Here is a 20,900-nt window from a genome sequence, read left to right on the forward strand (position 1 = left end):
TGACGTGGAGCATTGAAAGAAGGAAACTAATTTCGCCAAGAAAAAATAAGACAGAAAAAAAACAATAATAATTTTGAAAAAGAAAGCATTTTGCGACACCACAGCTTTCTTCTTCAGGTTTTGTACTGCTCGCCTCAGGTTTCCCTCGGACATTTCCACCCGTCTAACAGCAAAAAATCTCAAACTGAAAAACATATCTGTGCGCGGTTTACTCAGCTGAATAATACCATTAGTTGAATAAATCTTCCTTATAGTGTCTTTAAACAGCTTGAATGTTAAATGTCTCCGGCAAGAAAGTTCCACAAAACCTTCAAAATCTTGCTCGTGTCCAGATTCCTCTCTCCTTCCTAAACAATTGGAAGACCGGTCTGACACCTGTTAAAGAATTCACTGAGATTCTTTTCAGGAAGCTACGTATACACGGTGGAAGAAACGGGAGAAACGGATAAACATGACGAGAAATGAAACGAAATACTCATTTCTTCCTTATTGTTCCTAGAGAAAAGCCAAATTATCGAGCAATTTTTAGGGGGCCAAAAAAATTCCTGCTCAAAGCGATCGTTCACATCTGCTTCCAAGTCTTTCAGGTGTGACACAGAAAATTTCACCCGATAAATAATTAATAATTTGAAAACTTATCCTCGCGAAATTGGCGAGTGCAATCTCACAGGTCACATGTATTGCACTAACTGAAGATTTCAGTGACTCAGCGAGGAGAAAATGGACACTCGATGCTGGTTTATAATTTTTATACTATCGCAATTTCACAGTCTGTATCGTCGAAAATTCTTTGCCAACGGAGATAGCTTTGCTTCTATAGCGCAAATGAAACAAATCGTCGATTTGGAGATGAGGTTAGGTCAAAGCCTGGAGAGATTTGTCGAGTTAGAGAAGAGTCGATTGGAAAAAGTAAAGCAATTTTCTAAAAGTGTCAAGGAAGCCATGAATCAAGTTCAATTAGAAGGACCAAAATCTCTCGAGAATCCTGCGACATCTTATGCTGTGATCAAAAGATTTGCGAACGGATGGACGGAGCTTGGAAATTTTTTAGAGAAGGACTATTCCAGCGGTAAGGATAATCGTTACACGATAAGATCTAATTGCTTCTCTGTTAAGTTTCAACGGGAAAACATTGTTTGGGTTGGTAGTTTTGGGTTAGATTTAGGTCGTCATGACCAAACGAGACTAACCTGAATTTCAACTGAAAAGGAATTGCAAATTTTCATTTCTCTCCGTCTCTGATTTTAGCAGGAAGAGCTGCGGTCGCATTGTTTATACTAACAAACAATAAATACAAATCGTGATACAAGCACGCGGCGGACAAATCAGAAAACTTCAACGATATAATTAAAGCAATCAGAAAAAATATTCTGAATCGTTTAAGGCCTTTGTAAGAGACTTTTTGTTTTCTTGACAAGACCATCATTTATCAGATCAGATTTCGGCGTTTTTTTATTAATAAGTTTTTAGTTGCGGTCTGATAGTTATCAGCTTTGAATATTTGTTGTTCAAAGCCGATATCCTGCCGTGAAAATTCAGTCTTATCCATCAATGTAAAGCAAATCAATGCGGAAATGAAATGAATCAATGAGAGTAGAAGGGCGGCGACTGACGACGTTTACTTAGCGCACTCTGTCATTGGGGTAAGGAGACTTACGTCACCATCTCAATAAATGTAGTGACCAGTTTGAAGATCGCTAGAATCCATGAGTGTACCTTGCGATTGAAGTAGCAAAGCTTTGACCTATCACATCTCTACCACAGATTTACAACATCTACTGAAGTCAAACAAATGGCAGTTTCCAACTCACAATGAAGATCTTCTGGGTGCCATGGCGGCTATGTTTCGGCTCCAAGATACCTATAATATATCTGCAGTTGACATGGCTGATAATAACATAATAGGTGAGCGACGTAGAGGCCTTTCACAAATTAATGAATTGATTTTGTGGATCAATGTCAGTATCTTAGCCACTGCGCACTTACCTCTCCCCTAACACGACATCAACCGTTATTTGTTATCAGTTGACTGTTTTGGGTCAGGGGTACACAGTTATTCAGTTATTGACATCGATCTACTTTTGTGTTTTCTCCAAGAGACCAGGTGAACTGATACTTAGTGCTCTGACTCCGTCGAACTTCAGCAGAATTTCATTTTTTTTTGTTCTTGAGCAAGACACTAAACTCTCTCCACGTACATGTAAATAGTATAAAATACTGGAGAACTGACAAGGAACCTTAGTGACTTGCCGGAGGGAAGGTTGGATGGGGTCTCGATGGACTAAGATCCCATCGTTGCAGGTGGGGCAGCAATGCCTGAAGTCGCCTCAAGCCACACCCTGATAAGGATGGGTCCCGGGAAGCATATGAAAGTTTTAAGGGTTTTACTCTCTCTCCTCTGCACGATTCACTATCGATTCTGCTACAGTTCAGCAGCATTTTATCACACCAGGTTTTCTTTCATGTATCATCTTCTAGGTTGCGGAGCCGCTCCAAAGCTTTTAGCCGAAGACTGTTTCGATCTTGGAACTGTGGCGTATCAAGCCGGTCGATACACACAGGCAAGAGACTGGCTTAGATTAGCAGAAACGTTCATACGTGAAGGAAGACATGATGGGGCAGTGAATCGAACTGAAGTGTTAGAATACCTGGCATGGATCGAATACGTTGTAAGTTCATTTAACTCAACATTTTCTCTGTAATATTTTGGTGATATCAAGCTTTACGTAAGAGTTAGAACAAGAGCAGTTATCCTCTCTTATATATATATACTTAAGGAATTGATCATTATTCATCACCTTGGGGGGGGGGGGGGGGGAAGAGAGGAAATTTTGGATGATTTATCATAAAATTTATCTGATCCCAATATCCTCATGCCCCCCACCCCACCCCCCTCATTGGCAGAAAATTTTTTCATACCCCGCTTTTTTTAGTCTGTTGGCGACCACTGCTTCTTCCATCGTTCCCTCTGTAATCCATCTGATCCACAAAAATCTCCCCCCCCCCCCGCAGGTGATAGATAGCAACGGATCCCTTACTGAAAAGGAGCGAAAAGTATAACCTACAGTCAGTTTTCACTTTAGCACTCTCAACCTTGTTTTTAGGTTTTTGACTGCTAAGAGGTCCAAAGAGATTCCTTTTGCATTTCAGAGTATTTGTTTTCAAAACATCTCTTCCAGGAATACCTTTAAATTGTTGTTTATTTGGGAGAGATGGTTGCAGAGAAACAGGAAACTTACGTGTTGTGGTTATGTACCCAGACCATCTGTATCAACCTGTTAATATCTGACCTCACCTAAGAAATTCGACTACAAAGAAACTAAATTGATGTTTGGTTTTTTTGTTTATTTATTTTTATACAGAAAGGAAATCCCGAGCGAGCCCTCAATCTTACCTTGGAAATACTGCAATTTGGTAAGTCTTGAACAATTTTGGAGCTCACGAGTGAATTTTTTTATTACTATTTTCATTTTTAAATCTTTCACGCATTTTCGCTTAGTTCCTCATAACAAACAGGCGAAAGAAAATGTCATGCACTACAGGGAGATGGTGGAACAAGGAACACGTGATACACATGACCAAATAAAGGCAAAAGAGGAAGAAATCAACACGAAGACTTTCAAAACTGGGAAGTACGCGACTTTGTGCAGGGGTGATACAAGTCAGGTACCTGTCATTTTGGGTTTATGTCGCAGAATTAGAAAGTTTTTTTTAGACACACTCGGAATTCACTCTATATCTCTCTTCATCACATCTAAGCTGCCGGGTCAACATCACTGAGGCTATACGTGATGGGAAGTAGGCCAGTAGGAATATTTTTCGCCATAATTTTTTTATCTTTGGGAAAACAAATCTCCTCTTAGATGTTAAACACCTTTGCTTGAACGTCTCTAGGCACTCCTCCTTAGATTGTGTCGTTTCTTAACTTAGAATACTCCTCAAGGAGATTTTCAATGCTGGTATCACGGAAAGAAGAGTCCATTACTCGTACTTAGACCAATCAAAGTGGAAATGGTTTGGCGCAAGCCTGAGTTGTTAATCTTCAGAAATCTTTTAAGTACGAAAGAAGCTGAAAGAATCAAAGAGGTAGCCACACCCAAGGTACGTTACGTAAGAGTAGTTCTATTGCTACATCATTCTTTTTATACAATATTATACCGGTTTATCGCCGGATTGAGATGTGAAAATCTGATAAAAGTAATAAATTTGAATACAGATAAATCAATACAGCCTTTGATTGATACAAATACACAGTTGCAAACTACTCCAAATGATCGGGTGAAGCAACACAGTCATCTCTCCTTTATACATAGGTGACTCACAAATTACTTGTTTCTCTTAAATTTGCAGCTTGAAAGAGCCACTGTGTTTAACAGACAAACAGGAAAGCTAGAAAACGCGGATTATAGAGTAAGCAAAAGGTAGCCATTTCTGAATGAGGAAATGACTTACATTACGTAGTCTGATCTTTGTCACACAACGACAATGATCATCAATAAGAATCGTTCAAATATCGGATGCTAAATCGACTGTTATCCATTTAAAAGGCCTCTGTGCGCTCAGGTTAAGTTCTTAGATTCGAGAGGTATGATTTAACAGGGAAAACCTCATTGCTCATCAAACAAATATGAACAATTCCTGATCTCTTGTGATCACTTATTGAAGCCGATCTGGAAGTCTCTCAGGCAGAAAGAACTAGCGGAGTTATATAAAGTCAGGAAGCGATGGGCTCCTGATAAAGTCCAATGTTTTTTGTAATAACAGTGCTTGGCTGGAAAGTTGGGACGATGAAGTCGTTGCAACAGTTAATAGAAGAATTGGTGCCGCAACAGGTCTGGAAATGGACACAGCGGAACCATTACAGGTATCAACCCCAGTGTTATGTGAGAGATACGAACCCCCTGAAAACTGTTCGCAAGATAAAATTAGGTGTCTAATTAGTAGGGATATCCCGAGAAACTCGACGAAAAATATCAATTTCCAATTTCTCTGATGATTAACTTGATATATATATTTGAAGATTGGTACTTAGGTTTGTGTTGTATTGTACTTAGGTTTGTGTTGTATTGTACTTAGGTTTGTGTTAGTATTGTACTTAGGTTTGTGTTAGTATTGTACTTAGGTTTGTGTTGTATTGAACTTAGGTTTGTGTTAGTATTGTACTTAGGTTTGTGTTAGTATTGTACTTAGGTTTGTGTTGTATTGTACTTAGGTTTGTGTTGTATTGAACTTAGGTTTGTGTTAGTATTGTACTTAGGTTTGTGTTAGTATTGTACTTAGGTTTGTGTTAGTATTGTACTTAGGTTTGTGTTGTATTGTACTTAGGTTTGTGTTAGTCTTGTACTTAGGTTTGTGTTAGTATTGTACTTAGGTTTGTGTTAGTATTGTACTTAGGTTTGTGTTAGTATTGTACTTAGGTTTGTGTTGTATTGTACTTAGGTTTGTGTTAGTCTTGTACTTAGGTTTGTGTTAGTATTGTACTTAGGTTTGTGTTAGTATTGTACTTAGGTTTGTGTTGTATTGTACTTAGGTTTGTGTTAGTATTGTACTTAGGTTTGTGTTAGTATTGTACTTAGGTTTGTGTTAGTATTGTACTTAGGTTTGTGTTAGTATTGTACTTAGGTTTGTGTTGTATTGTACTTAGGTTTGTGTCAGCATTTAAGGATGAACTGGGAACACTGAAGGGCGCAAAGGCTCAATTGTTTGTTAAACCCGGAGCTGTACCCAAATTTCATAAGTCTAGACCAGTGCCACATGCAATTAAGGGGGTTATTGAGCAAGAGCTTGATCGACTAGAGAATATGGGAGTGTTAGAGAAAGTTCGTTTAGTGAAACCAGATGGGGGCGTAAGGATTTGTGGGGACTACAAAGTGACAGTTAACTCGACTTTGGAGGTAGACCAACATCCGCTTCCAAATCCAGAGGAGTTATTCGTTGCTTTGAGCGACGGAGAAAAATTTACGAAGCTACATTTATCGCGCGACTATCAGCAAACATTGCTGGAAGAAAACTCGAGGGAGTTTTTAACAATCAATACCCACAAGGGACTATATAGACCTACTAGACTACCTTTTAGCGTTTCCAGCGCGAGTGCAATTTTCCAGTCTAAGATTGAGCAAGTATTGCAAGCAATACCAATGGTTGTTTGCCGAGTGGATGATATTTTAATATCAGGCAAAAACGATCAAGAGCACATCAGTAATCTCAACGAGGTGTTGACGAGGCTGAAAAACGCAGGCTTAAGATTGAAGCTAGGCAAATGTAAATTCATGCAACCATCAGTTGAGTATCTAGGATAAGGAGTCGATGCAAGCGGGTTGCACGCGATTGAGAAGAAAGTTCAGGCAATTGGTGACGCGCCAGCTCCTGAAAATCAGCAGCAACTTCGATCATTTCTTGGGATGGTTAACTACTATTCAAAATTCATAAGCAATTATTCAATGGTAACGCATCCATTGAATGAACTATTGCGTGACGGGATTAAATGGAAGTGGTCGAAATCGGAAGAGGACGCATTCGCAAAGCTTAAAGAGAAATTAGCGAAAGCCCCAGTTTTGGTGCATTATCAGAATAATTTGCTTCTTAAGATACTGACGCATCGCAATATGGTGTAGGAGCGGTAATTTCACACGTGTTTCCGAACGGCGAGGAGAAACCAATCGCATTCGCTTCGCGCACGTTGAACAAGAGTGAGAGAAATTATGCGCAAATCGAGAAGGAAGCCCTTAGTATAATCTCTGGAATTAAGACATTTCATCAATATCTATACGGACGCAAATTTTTGTTGGTAACCGATCACAAGCCTTTAGTGACGTTGCTAGGTCCGAAAAGCGGTATTCCAACTCTAGCTGCCGCGAGACTGCAGAGATGGGCAATCTTGTTGTCGGCATATCAGTACGAGATCGAGTATCGTTCAACGCTGAAACACGCGAACGCAGACTGTTTAAGCCGATTGCCGTTGCCCGTTGGAAGCAAATCAGAGGAATTCGATGAAGTTAAGTTGATAAATTCCTTACAAATTGGATCTTTGCCATTAACCGCGGGTCATATTCGAAAGGCTACATGTGCGGATCCTGTGTTGTCCAGAGTAGAGTATACAATGACAGGATAGGCCGATGACGGAAATCCGACTATTCAAACGTATTATCAGAGACGGAATGAACTCACTGTAGAAGACGGTTGATTGTTGTGGGGAATTCGTGTTATAATTCCGGGTTCGTTGCGAGAACGAGTTTTGCAGGAGTTGCATGAAGGACATCCTGGAAATGTGCGAATGAAGTCACTCGCACGACTCCATGTTTGGTGGCCCAAATTAGATCAATCAATCGCTTCCGTTGTTCGCGATTGCGCTAAGTGCCAATCAAATCGCAAATCGCACCACTGCATCCGTGGGATTGGCCAGACACGCCCTGGCAGAGAATTCACATCGATTTCGCCGGTCCATTCGTGAATAAGATGTTTCTTGTAGTGGTCGATAGTCACTCCAAATGGCTAGAAGAGGAAATAATGCCTAGCGTGAACAGTGAGTCAACGATCGAGACACTGAGAAATATGTTTGCTCGATACGGTGTACCGATGCAATTAGTGAGCGACAATAGTCCACAGTTTACTTTGCGAGAATTCGCAGATTTTATGAAACAAAATGGAATAAAACACACGCTGAAGGAAGTTCGTCAATAACGCAGAGCTTGGCGAGATTTCTATATTATTGTAAGTATATCCTGTAAGTAGGGAGTTGAATAAAAAAGTTAAATGAAGCAACTTGCCTCGTGTAGTTTTAGTCGTTAAGAACACGACACTTTGACCGACTTATTCCTTATACATGTCGACCTTCTACGCGATTGTAGATAATGATATGCTTCGTTTTATTCATTTAGATTGCAAATTACGGAATGGCAGGACAGTACGAATTTCATCATGACTTTGGAGTAAGTACTGATCACCATAATATTTAATAACAAATAAAAAAAAAGAGAAGTTTTTTCTCGTACAGCCTAAAGTTGAAGAGAGTCTAGACATTTCGACACTAGACTACAAAGGTCTTCAGGGGATAAGGTACAAGAAGATTCTCAAAATGAACACTGAAAATAAGTCTTTGTCTGCTTGCTTCCTATTTTTTTCTCCAGGATCCAGGTTCGCCTTTGGACTTGTCACCGAATGGAAATCGCGTCGCTACTGTGCTCATTTATGTAAGAATCTATTCTTATTTCAAAATGAAATTCACGTTCTCCGTCACCTTATTTTTCAGTATTACCTTAAATTGCGTATCTCATATGCATGAACAACTGTTGAACGAGTCGTCGACATTTCGAACGCTACACTACTGATCTTTTCTAGACGAAGAAGAAGGATTTCAATGACTTCTAACGTAAGAATATTAAACTTCCTGGCCTTATTTTCATCCTTTTTTCCTTTTCAACTTTCTTGAAATGCAGTTGAATGACGTCAGCAGGGGAGGTTACACAGTTTTTACGCGAGCGAAGACTTATATCAGCCCGACAATGGTGAGGAATTAAACACGAACGACAATTTTATCCTTAAAAGAAATCTTTCATCTCTTTGCAAGTAATTTGTACCTGTTGGCTTATAGGGAGACGCAGCGTTTTGGTATAATCTTAAACGTTCAGGAGAGGGAGATTATGAAACGGAGCATGCAGCTTGTCCAGTCCTCTGTGGAAATAAATGGGGTGAGTCTTTAGGGGCACTGGTGCCAGGTACCTAATTCTAGATTGGGTGGTTTTAAGTCCGTAAGCGGTTCCAAGTAGTTTGGGCTTCTTGTAAATGACGGCCGGTTTCAAAGAACTGTTCTAAAGAAATAGTTTGAAAAAGAGACAAGTGACAGGTAAACGCATAAAATTGTCTGAAAGTATGAGAAAATGATTATCATTATCCCAGCCGAACTTCCTTTTAACTGTTCCCTAATCTTCCCCAAAGTGCACAGCGAGATTTATTCAAAGAGGTCAAAACCTGAGGGTGAAACCCACTCACCACTTTCAGCTCACCCAAAAAAAAACTCACCCCCACCCCTACCCCCTCCTCCCACGTTCACCCCTCAAATCTTCTCAGTCCACTCCTATCCAGTAACACTCAGTTCTTGGACAACATGGTCTTCCTTGTGATTCTTAAAGACTCTATGTTAATCTGGGTATATAATTCTGATCAAAATATGTTTTGGTTGTCTAATAGCGATGTTTTTCCTCGTTTCCTCTTTAGTGGCCAACAAATGGTTACATATTCGAGGACAAGAATTCCGCCGCAAATGCAGTCTTAACTCCAAAGAATGAGGAAAAACTCGGATTACAACTGAAGCTTGGTTTTCGTGGTGGTCCTTTTTGAATCCCGACCCATTTGGTCTAAATGACTTTCTGTCGTAGGAAGTGAATTGCATGAGGAAATAAGCAAATTGAAATCACGGATAAGTTCTCATTGGTCCATACATCAAGAAATTGCCACTCGGTAACTAAATGAGTGAAACAAAACAAGCTTATGACTTCCGCTGGATTAATTAAATCAGCACGTGCACGTAAATCCAAAATCACTTACTTATTTAATACGGCCACAGTGACATATATTGTAAATGATATCACTGTTTTTAAAAGCACGAATAAAGTTTGATAAAATATAAAAAACAACTCCTCCTTAAGGATCGCTTTCGATAATTTAGTTGTTTTTACTATTTTTTACCTTTTATTTATTTTTTTTTTCAATTTCCTCTTCTATTTGATTTTTTCCTTTATTCCATTCCCGAAGCATGCAGAAAGAATGGCGACTGTTGTACCCCGAATGCTGCATGTGATCAATCGGAGCAACCGCGCACTTACCCCTTCCGTAACCCAACAAGAAAACCTGACTGGATATCAGTTGACTGTTGTTGGGTTACAGGCATTGATCCGAACACTCTACCGAACTAAAGCATAACGGCGGATTCAAAGCGTTCGCAAAGATAAAAGGAGGCTCTGAAAGAAGAACTAGCTCCTGCTATAACAGTTTTAACTACCCCACGGCACTTTTGATTTCAGATAAGAGGACTGGATTTTGGGTCCGCATAGGATGACAAACCCCGTCACGTACGATAAAAAGCTAACAATTATGATTTTTTTCCTATTAAATTACTTCACCATTACTACTAGGAAACGATCAGCGATAAGTAATCAGACATTCCCGTCCTTCTATAAAGCGCGAAAAGCTGCGTTCGGCCGCGGCACTTGTTTCAGCCGACTGTGGCACGCGGCGTTCAGTCTGCGGGCGCCGACGGTAATCTTGTCTCTTGGGTCGGCGCGTATTGTGCCGGCCGCCGTCTAGCTTCTAGTAACACTGCGTACACGTGTCGCTGCATGAAATGTCGAATATAAGGAGGCGGAATGGAGCATTATGCATTACGCACGTGTACTTTAGGGAAAACTGTAAATCATTTCGCACCTTGAAGAGGCTTGAAATAAAACATTAAAATTTGACGGAACCGAACTCTAATTTTTTAGTCAATATCTAACTTTAATCCCTTTTTTAATCAGTTGAGGGACATCTTCAAAAACACCTCTCGATATTCCTTTTTTGAAGAAAAGATTTCGAACTGAGTCGTGTGGTTCTAGATCTAGAGGAAAGAAAGAAACAAAAACTGGCACGAAAAGGTCTTTAAATTCAGCAGTGACAAACCATTGGCCATCCTGCTTGTTCACCAATGAGGGGGCACTGGGGATAAGTGTACAAGACAGTAATCTCTATGAACAGCGGTCACATGGCAACGTTTCGCAGCATTCTGGGAATGCTTTAGAGTTGTTTAGCATACCAACGGAAAATAGCTGAAGGAAGTGATCTTGTATTGTCTTAGGGCCGCAAAAATCTTGTTAAATTCATCGCGATCTCTCGTAAAAAGATTTTAAAACGGAAACAAAGCAATGACACATCGAAATGAAGCGATGATCTTTCGTGATCAGCGTGCTGATGATTGATATTAGACACAGAAAGAAAGGAAGTCGAGTTTTCGAGAACTATGTTATCGACTTGGACGATACCTACAGATCCAGGTTTTGATACAAGAAGACCTACAAACGAAGATCGATACAGTCCAGTGTACGCTGAAAGGCTACCAAAGGCTAGAGTAAAGCCTGAAGCACTTTCAAATGCGATAAAAAACCAGGGAACCCTAGCGCAGTTGTTTAATCCTTCGGCAAGACCTTACTCCGTCGGATCAAGACCAGGTGAATTTTAAGCTTACAATAATTTCATTAATCACGCCAGTTTAAAGGTGTGATCAGCATAGACTCGTTTAAGTATCACCTCCACATATAAACCAGTGTAAATTCATGCCCAAGCAAAACTTTATTGTGTGCAGAAAAGTAGTCATCTATCTTAGTTTCCTGCTTTCTTTGATGATTAATGCAGCTCTTGCCTGTATAGTGTTTATTACAATATTCAGTGAACGCTTGTGAATCAGTTTAGTTATTTCCTGATGTGCTTCGTGCTTCTGACAATCGTTTGTGGCAAAAGTGAGTTCTTGGACATTGTGTCCTAGTATTCAGGCCCTAACAAATTTTTGGCTGATAATAGATCGAAAAATACTACAGAATTACAAGCTTTCGATTAACACATGTCATGTTTCTGATGTGTTATTGAAAAATTTACAGGTGCTCTGAATTGTTTGATCTTTTATAAATGCATACTTTCATCTCTGTTCTTAGCTTCAGCGCAAAACAAGAATTTTGCAAAAGAAAATGTCCATCGAATTAAAGAAATACAGAAAGCAAATCGTGAAAAACAGCGAGGGTCTACCCCAAGTGAACCAGTGAAGGCTGTTTATAAACCAGGAAAGTTTGATTCTGTTGAATCCAAGGTGGCCCTAGAAATTAAGGTGTGTAGAATATTGCTTCATGGTTTTATGGTTTGAACCTTTTTTGAATGAATGGCTTGTTGATACCATAGGCATATCCACATGAGGTTTTAATTCTTTCAATCCCCAAGATCTCTTTAGACATTTTTAGAAATTTTCTCGTTACTGCCTGTCATACAATTCTTATTATGTTACTTTAGAGAATTTTGTATTGGGTCAACTGATAATCCCCCAATTGTTATTTTCTTTACTCTCATCACTTGTCTGCTTGATATTATACTGTAATTTATTGTAAGCAGAAATTACATCTCAGTCTCTTATGGAAGTTATAGGGTCAATAGATTTTTAAGAGGCATCAGCATGTACCTAACTTGGAAAAGAGAGCTGTGAGGAATAAAACAAAAATCAATAGTACAGATGAAGTAGAAAGTAAAAGTACAGCAAGTAGAACAAAAAGTATTAATCAACTTTAAATTCCCAAGGTAGCTATATATAGCAATTCATGGAAGGGTGCCACCTCTTGGTCTGTTCAAAAGGTTGATAAAGTTATCCATTGAATAGATCTCTATATGTTAGATATTGCAGTATGTTTTGGTAACAATTATCTTACCATTGAATAATATTATCTACCCATAGATGTTAACTGAGCCCAAACAAACTCACCAATATTTGTTCCACTCCCAACATGTCGCTTTGTAACTTATTTGGTAATGGTGCCCAACTAGTATCTGGGAGGCAGGATTCATAGCCTGAATTTTTTCAGGCTTTTCTGCAATGGAAATGTTCTTTTCTTACTTTCCTCCCCCTTGTGAGGATCATGTCTTTTGCCTAAATCCATTACTAGTAAAATTAAGCATTCAATTCCACTAAAAATTGGGAAATGGCTGCTGCAAGAACTTTTTCCATGGTATTTTAATAACTCTATTGTTTATAATCAGCACTTGGGGTCAAACAAGGTGAAAGTAGCCCACCAAAGATGGCAGACCAGCCAGAAGTTTTGATTGGCTGGTAGCTTTTATCAACAGTTCTGTCATATTTGTATTTGTTTCTTTTCTTTTATTTCTGGTTTAGGCAGCCCCACCGCCTCTAAAGCGTTCCAACTCTGCCACATTTCTGCGAGCTGGCTCAAGGAATGGTCCCCCAGTCAAGGACCGCCCAACTTCTTGTGAACCAGTGGTACCTCGTGAAATGAAACTGACTGTTCCCAAAGCAACCATAGCTAAAGAGGTAAGTTCTACATCTGTGTTTACAACATAATTCAGAGTTTCTAAAGCTGGTGTCTAGGCCCTTTGCTCAAAATGTCAGTTTTCCAAACTTTTTACATTGACCAATTTACATTAACCCTTTAACTAAAGGGATCTGACTGTTAATTCTCCCCTCTACCTGCTACACATTTCCATGTAAATTAATTATGAGAACTTGGTGTTAGATCAAGATAACAACTTCTACCTGATTAGTTTGAATATTCTCATTACCTGTTTGCTGGATAAAGTAAGGATATTATGGGGAGAAGTTTCATGTTGATCACTTCTGGGAGTTTAAGGGTTAACAACTCAGGTGATAAAACCAAACTATCCACTTATACCCCTAACCCTTCCACTCCCAGATCAAATTTGTAACTCTCCTTACTATCAACCATACAATTCTTGTAATGTTAGTTCAGAGAATTTAGTATTGAATCAACTAATTATCCCACAAATTGATACTTTTCTTTATTCTCATCACTTATCTGGTTGATATTGTATTGATATTGTAAGGAGAAATTCTGTCTTGGTCACTCATGGGAGTTAAAGGGTTAAAGGATGCAGCCCCACAGTTTCTTTAGAAACTAATGCTTCTTTAGTTCTCCCTTTCACTGGCATAATATCAGAATCAAACTTTCCTCCCTGAACACAATACATGTTTTTGTTAGTTACCTCAATGAAGTTAGCATTATATATTATTACCTCCAGGGATAATCTGTCTGTTTGGTAATGTATGAAAATATTGTAAAGAGAATTCTAATTATTAAATGATCACTTATGGGTATGAAAGAGTGAATATACATGTATTTGTTTGGAGCTTCAGGCATTATTAGGCTGAAAAGTTGCTTATTACCCTGCAAGGGGTTCGTCAAGCCCTCTTCCTTGTTTCTTCCTCGTGAGAGACAACTGTTGTGCTCTCGGAACAATGATACAACTTTAGACATTCAAGATATACATGTAACAACAATTAGTTATTCCCTTGAAACTTAGATATCCTTACTTTTAACTATGGTAGTGTATCCATCATGTCCAATAATTTCGTTTTATTTCAGCACAAACCCCAAGTTAAAAATGTTAACCACATCGGCCAAAATGTCCGCCGAGCCCCTTCACCTCTTAGACCCCGCCCGCCCTCAGTTATCGCAGCAGAAGAATTAGCAACCAAGAAAAAAGAGCAAGAAAAGCGATACCAGAAAGGAAAAGTACCTAAATAGTGAGTGCAGTTTTACTAGCCTGCAGAATAGGCGTAGTTTTGGCGGGCGAGTGTTGAGTATTATCTTGGAAAAATCATGGCTGCCATCTTTGATTTTTACAGGCTGGGAAAGGCTGGGAAAGAAATTTGTACCAAGGGGGTGAGTGACGATCAAAAGAAGGAGATGAGCGAGGGTGGGGTAATTAATATTAGTTTTTCCCCCCCTTTCCCACCCCCTCCCCCCACCGTCCACTCCAGCTCCAAATCAAATATGGCGGATGGAATGAACGATCGCGAACTTAATGATGTTAACTCGCTCTAATAAGATGCTTGTACTGCAGGCTACATTTTTTTCTGTATTCATGGGTATTGATGAATAACTTGTGGGAATTTGGTTTTAGAATTTGGATCGCAGATCAGAACAATAACAAAAGTCTTGTAATAATTTAGAAGAATTTGCTTTCGTTGCAATGATGTCTGCAGATGGTTGATGTTCCAGCGTTGTTTTGTTAGGACCTCAAACCAGCGGCGTGGCTGAAAGTTACGAATGTGATTAATTTGCAGCCTGAAAGAGCGTCAAAAACAGTGGGAGGAGGAAGAAAGAATAAGAATCGCCAACACACCAGATCCAAGTATACCTCCTGGACACACTCTGATGCCCAGAGAAGAACGGCTACAGACTCTGGCAGGCCTTCAAAAAAGTAAGTTAAAGTTTATCGTTGTAGTCAGGCTTAAGGCGCGTGAGATCTGCTCAAGTTTCAAACATGTGTTGGTCATGCTTTCGTGCGGGGTTCAAGTATAGTAAATCCTCTAAGGATGGAAACAAGGCTAAGGACGCGCGAGATTTGCAACTAAGATCGCGAGTTTAACAAGCGTTTGAACGCGTGGCTGACGCGCCCGTCCAATACACCCAAACCACTACGATTCGTCTACAGCCGTTGACGAATCGACACACCGGAAGTATAATCGTGCGTTAACATACCGGAAGTCGAGGGGCGTGAGCAATGTGTGAAAGTAAAAGTAGGATAAAAAGAGAAAGTGACAACGTAAACCTTCCACTTCCTCAAAGCGTAAAACGGTCGGAGGTCCATTGTCAGAATATTCTAAATATTAAAATGAACCTTTTTCCTTCCTAAAGCGTTAAATAGGGGCATTAAATGTTGACGAATCGACACGATTTGTACGGGTCGACACGACTCGTCATTAGTAATATCGATCGTCTCACCGGAAGTCGATTTGCAAAAGAAGACGATACAACTTAACTTACTCTCGGGAGAAACTCCAAGAATTGTTTCGGAGTGTATGCGTCTTGTTTTGTAAATATAAACACTGCAATCCAGGGCGTGAAATTGCGCCTAATACAGGCGCTAATGCGACTAAATTTTTCACTTTGGCGACCAAATCCTGAAAGTTAGTCGCCAAATTGGCGACTAAAACGTTTCATCATAACCTTACCAAGATATATAGTGATTTAAAAAGATTTGAAAATATAAACCCGCGGCAAACTTCCTCGTTAAGTTTGTTTCCAAAACGTAGCACATGCATCTCGATCGATAACTAAACGCCATCTTGGATTTAGATGAGCTTTAATGTTGTATATCATCCATCTTAGTGTCCACTTTGTAGCACGTTAAGGATCTTTTCCATAACTTAATTTTGGAGGGTCTCTCTAGAACGCTGACAGCATAAAGAAAGATTTTGTTTGTCTTTGAAAATGGCGACCAACTTTTTTTGAATTGGCTACCACTTTGAAGAATTTAGGAGCCAAGTGGCTCTCAGAAAAAATAATTAATTTCACGCCCTGCAATCTATTTTAACTTGTTTTTGTTTCCTTTTAAGTAACGCGATATGTCTGTTATGACCAGAGTACCAAGTTTTATTCTTTAATTTTGATCTTCTCCACACTGTGCGTAGTTCATGACCTGATATTTCAACGTAAATTATCGAGGCGCCTTCCGATCACTTTTGTCTACTTTGTAAGTCACGCAAGCGCGCAAGCGTTACGACCGATCATGTTTACGCAACGATTCAGGACAACTCGGCATCTAATCTCCTTTCAGTTGCTGTGAAAACCTTTAATCCTCAACGTAGAAGATAAACGAACGAAGTTTGAACGGTCAAAAGGAGATCTTGGTCAATTCTAAGAGTCATGCAAATGATCTATGACACGAGCGCAATTGAGCAAACACATGGATTTGCGTTGTTTTTAAGAGGTTGGTGGATGGAAGCTAGAGATAAACCCGCGGGTTTGAGGCAATTTGTGACCTCGTTGGTGTATAAACTATGCACTGATATGCTTTTTCAGCCCGATTAACGCCTGCATTTTGAGAATTCTTTCGTACAAAGTAGCGAGTTCTTGATATGCAAATTAAGTTCGAAGAGAAGGGTCTCCTCTGATCACGCTGGTATGAAAAATATTTCAGCTGAAGTTTTCATATTTTGTCTGTGAACTAAATGAATACACCTTGTAACTTATAGCAAGATAGAATCCCGTGAGTTACATTGTTACAGTCGCTGCGCGCTGGACAAAATCTTTGAAATTTACACTTTCGATCGCTGTGCACAGGGGTGGTCTGGCCAAAAATCATTTTTGGCTTGTGGCGACGCAAAAAAGAGAATTGGAGAACAACTAAACTATTTTTGAAACATGTGCCCTAAATCCTTTTCATGGGCAAAAAATAAAAGAGAACTTTTTTCCGACGGGAAGTTGAGAGGACCGCTCTTAGTGGCACTTAAATATCACACTTATCTCGCCCTGGTCAGTAGTTTAGTTGTTAATGCGAAGGTCTCAAGTACCCAGAGCAGAACTTTCTTTTCAGAACGTTCTTGGTGGAAAATTGATGTAGCGTTATCTTTTTTACTATTTTTCTTTCTTTACAGATCAAACAGAACTTCTCGCCCAACTAAACGCACTTCCCGTTCGAGTCGACACACTGAGAGTAAAGACTGCAAAAGCTGACCTTGAAAGGAAACTCGCAGAGATAGAGGGCGCTATTAAGATATTTTCTCGACCTAAAGTGTTCGTTAAAGTGGACGACTGATAACCTCTGTTTTACGATGATGAAAGAGCGAGAGAAAGAGAGAGAGAGAGAGAGAGAGAAATGAAACATCACTTGCGTTGTAAATATATACGTTCAGTTTGTCAAGGATTTAAAACTGGGACCTTCGTAGCTAACAAATTCTGAAAATCATAAAGACGTATTTTTTAAGAATTGTATATACTGTGCAAAGAGATATGAAAACAGAGAGTCAGTTTCGTTTGTAGAAATTAATTGATTTCACCTGCCACTGCGTGTATAAGTTTTGCGTTATGTGTGAGACAGAGGGAAACTAATTTTAACATTTATATTAGTGTATTAAACTAAAGTAACAAAGAATTTTCTATGAGAGTGAAAACTAGGAGGATTATTCATGCCTTTGCCTCTAACATTATTTAATCGCCTTCTCCGTCCACGTTTGAATGATAACGGACTGCAATTTAGCGTTCCAAATGGCTTGAAAGTTAAGAATTTGTTCATGCTTAGCGTGCGTATATCGAGTTATGGATGCACGCGGAAAGTTTGGAGAGCACGAAAAATTCTTAAAACGCACACAAAAAAGTAAACAAACGTCCCTATTGGCTGGTCAAAAACACGCCACATTTTATACTTTGGTTTGTGCGGGAACATTTGATCCAGTCAACCGATAACTGTGAATGAAAAGCTCAAAATTTACGAGGAAAATGGAGAAAATCAGAGCCAAATGAACTCAAGTGTTACTGAAAAATGTTTTAAAAGTCAAAGACCCGAATTTATCAAGGGTTTTGATTGTCTAAAATCATGTTTACGTTGCCGTGCACGGTGCAATTGGAGAAGCCAGACTGCAGGAAACTTGCTTGTTGGATCAGGACCTAAAAGGTCAATGCTGATAGAAAAACTGGGCAGTTCTTCGCTGGTTTCTTCCATATTTCAAAGAGAAGGAAGATTACACTGCAGCTTAACTGGACGGAAACTCTGAAGCAAGGTAAAAAAAATGCCCACGTCATCTTATTTACGCACGGCTCAATAGGATTCGTATAGGGCAAGCACGTGCGCTGTGTTATAATGTGTGTTAGATTCCTTACGCGATTTCCCTCGCCCACTGTCACGTGAGGAGCACGCACTTCTACACTCCAGAGATCTCTGAGTCATTTTCCTTGCTGGCTGCCATACAATTTTTAATGACGTTGGTTCCGAGAATTGATATTATGTCAACTAACATCCCCTTTAGTGAAATTATTCATTTGTCTTCTCGATCATTTATATTTATATTGCTCGGAGAAATTCTGTCTTGATCACTCATGTGAGTGAAAGATTAAGTGTCGATCCCTTTCCCCGTAGCAATTTGTAGATTTCCCCACGATGGTTTTAATAAGACGATCGATCATATTGGAACAGCCGGCAATTTCCGAAAATCGCCTGACTCAGAAACTCGTCCTTTGCACTCCTCGGCTGTACTACTAGCCGGAAGGATTATGTTACTGAGACGAGCATTTCTATTCTTGGTTCCCAGTCAGGGGTGGTCACGTCATTAGCGTGCTCAGGAAGTTCTGAAGCCAGAAAAGCAAATGACATTGGCCGTTTTTATGCTCGACTTTAACGTCTTAGACAACTTTAACGTCTCTAGCATAAAAACGGCCATTGTTTGCGTTTTTCAGGCGAATGCAGGTGGCACGAAGTAGTTAAGAAACTTTGCGTGAGTTGCGCCGAGCGTTCAATTTGGCTTCTCGGTTGAAAAAAAGCGAAAAAGTATCCTCACGCCCTAACAGCCTTAAGCCGTGTTTGGAACAGGCAAGTTCTTGAGTAAGACCCTACGTTCTGTTTGCCAACGAAAGAGAAGTCACGCGGCAATGTCTTATTGAAATGAAGGGAGTAAGTTTCTAAAGAAACTGCGGTGCTGCGTCGCTGGGGGTAGTAAAAAATAATTTGGTTTTATCTACCGAGTTGATGATGCGTATGAATAAAGCCGATGTCTCTAGCGTTAGTCCTCCATCATTCGCTCTTATTTCATGGAATCCAACCACTGAAACATTTCTTCGTTTCATGTCACATGTGCAACGTTTGCTTTTTTAAGAATTCAGAGCAAACAAGAGAAAACGATGTCCCTCTATTTTCTCTTACGTGGAAGATAAGTCGCTCGAACGGATGTCATGGCTTTTTAAGTATTTCGCCCGGCTGAAAAATGGTAGCCATTCAGAACTCTGTTCGTGAACAGGAACACTCATTTTATGATCCCGTGAAAGGTCAATTGCATATAGATAGCACTTCCTCGATTCTTTTTCAACCACAAAGCAGATGTTTTAACAAATAATTAGATTGCGAAATGTCGCGGTTAAGAGATTAAACATCCTTCATTTTGACGAGATAGTAGGGAAATCAATCTGATATCGTCGACCGGTTCTGAATAAAAAATGACTCCGCGGAAACTGTTCCGCCGAAAATAAATACCAAAAAATTTTAAACCAGAAAATTACTTGCAATCGTGTATCAGTATCAGTTACGTGATTTGAGATCAAAACTGAGAAATTGTTAGAATATTCTTCATACATAGGAATCGAGCCCAGCGTCAACATAAGCGTCGTTATGTAATTCGTGAAGTACAAATGATCCAAACTATATTGCCCACAAAAAACAGAGACAAACTAACGTTTACGGTAATTTACAATTAACTCACCCTTCTATGGTGAGTGTTCTTGTGTCTTTGAGTAGAGTCAGCATATATTTAGACACAAACTAAGCAGTCGACATTGTGATCTTATTAGTAGGGTTGTAAAGGAACTTGATAATTTCGTTTTACCAACGCAGTCATAATTTATAGTGGCCAAGGTAAAGAAACACATATGTTCCAAACTATTTAAGGACATATGTATATAGGGGGTACGTTTCGAAACTGTAGAGCTGCGTCAGTGCGGAAGTGCAACAAGGTAATTTCTTTTTATCAGCTGAGTTAATTGATAATGTAAATTGACCACTGTAAAGAGTTTCTAAGCGTTAGCCCTTCGTCGAAGCGAAACTGCGAAGGAACGCGGCCCTAGAATTTACCTTAAAATTCTCAACATATCAAGTAGTTAAGTATCAAGAATGATACTTAAGTTATAGCTGCTTCACTTCGCAACAGAAATTAAACCACGTGCTGGAAAAAGACGTTAATACATTAATGCGACTCCTGTGAGCCAGAACATTTAAAAGATTGTATTACATTACCGACTCAGTTGATAAAATCTAATTATCTTTGAAAGGTTAATTGAGTGCGTAAACGGCCTCTTTTTCAGTTTCAATTGGGAACATTTGAGAGTTGAAATATTTTGCAGGTTCCGTGTCACAGGTGGTTTTTTTAGTTAATTTAATTACATAGCTATAGATTGGGAACATAACATTGGGAACATTTGAGAGTTGAAATATTTTGCAGGTTCCTTGTCACAGGTGGTTTTTTTTGGTTGATTTAATTACATAGCTATAGATTTAAGGCGAGACCTAGACCAACAATAATCCAGAAGAAGACAAAATTTTACAAATGTTATCTAATCTTCTTCAGTGGGCTTGAGTTTCTTTTGGAAAGACGCCAGGTCGATGTTGAGTTCCACTTCTTCCTTTGCGCCCAAACAGGTTTAAAAGCTTAA

At 39.4% G+C, this 20,900-nt stretch overlaps 2 protein-coding genes across 2 annotated transcripts; both read left to right on the plus strand.

Moving 5' to 3' along the window:
* The first annotated feature begins 499 nt into the window (after positions 1–499).
* LOC131783038 (prolyl 4-hydroxylase subunit alpha-1) lies at positions 500–9,596 on the plus strand. Its single transcript, XM_059099791.2, has 13 exons — positions 500–1,069; positions 1,765–1,905; positions 2,479–2,669; positions 3,363–3,414; positions 3,500–3,666; positions 3,931–4,101; positions 4,351–4,421; positions 4,765–4,864; positions 7,878–7,928; positions 8,127–8,189; positions 8,436–8,504; positions 8,591–8,687; positions 9,214–9,596. Exons 1-13 carry the CDS (start codon positions 721–723, stop codon positions 9,282–9,284), a joined length of 1,593 nt encoding a protein of 530 aa, XP_058955774.2. The 5' UTR covers positions 500–720; the 3' UTR covers positions 9,285–9,596.
* A 1,190-nt stretch (positions 9,597–10,786) lies between these two features.
* Positions 10,787–17,640, plus strand: LOC131783037 (enkurin domain-containing protein 1). The gene is made up of 6 exons (XM_059099790.2): positions 10,787–11,198; positions 11,679–11,848; positions 12,899–13,054; positions 14,124–14,284; positions 14,828–14,964; positions 17,144–17,640. Exons 1-6 carry the CDS (start codon positions 10,991–10,993, stop codon positions 17,302–17,304), a joined length of 993 nt encoding a protein of 330 aa, XP_058955773.2. The 5' UTR covers positions 10,787–10,990; the 3' UTR covers positions 17,305–17,640.
* Positions 17,641–20,900: the final 3,260 nt, after the last annotated feature.

The sequence above is a fragment of the Pocillopora verrucosa genome, chromosome 5, assembly GCF_036669915.1.
Source record: "Pocillopora verrucosa isolate sample1 chromosome 5, ASM3666991v2, whole genome shotgun sequence".
NCBI lineage: Eukaryota > Metazoa > Cnidaria > Anthozoa > Scleractinia > Pocilloporidae > Pocillopora > Pocillopora verrucosa.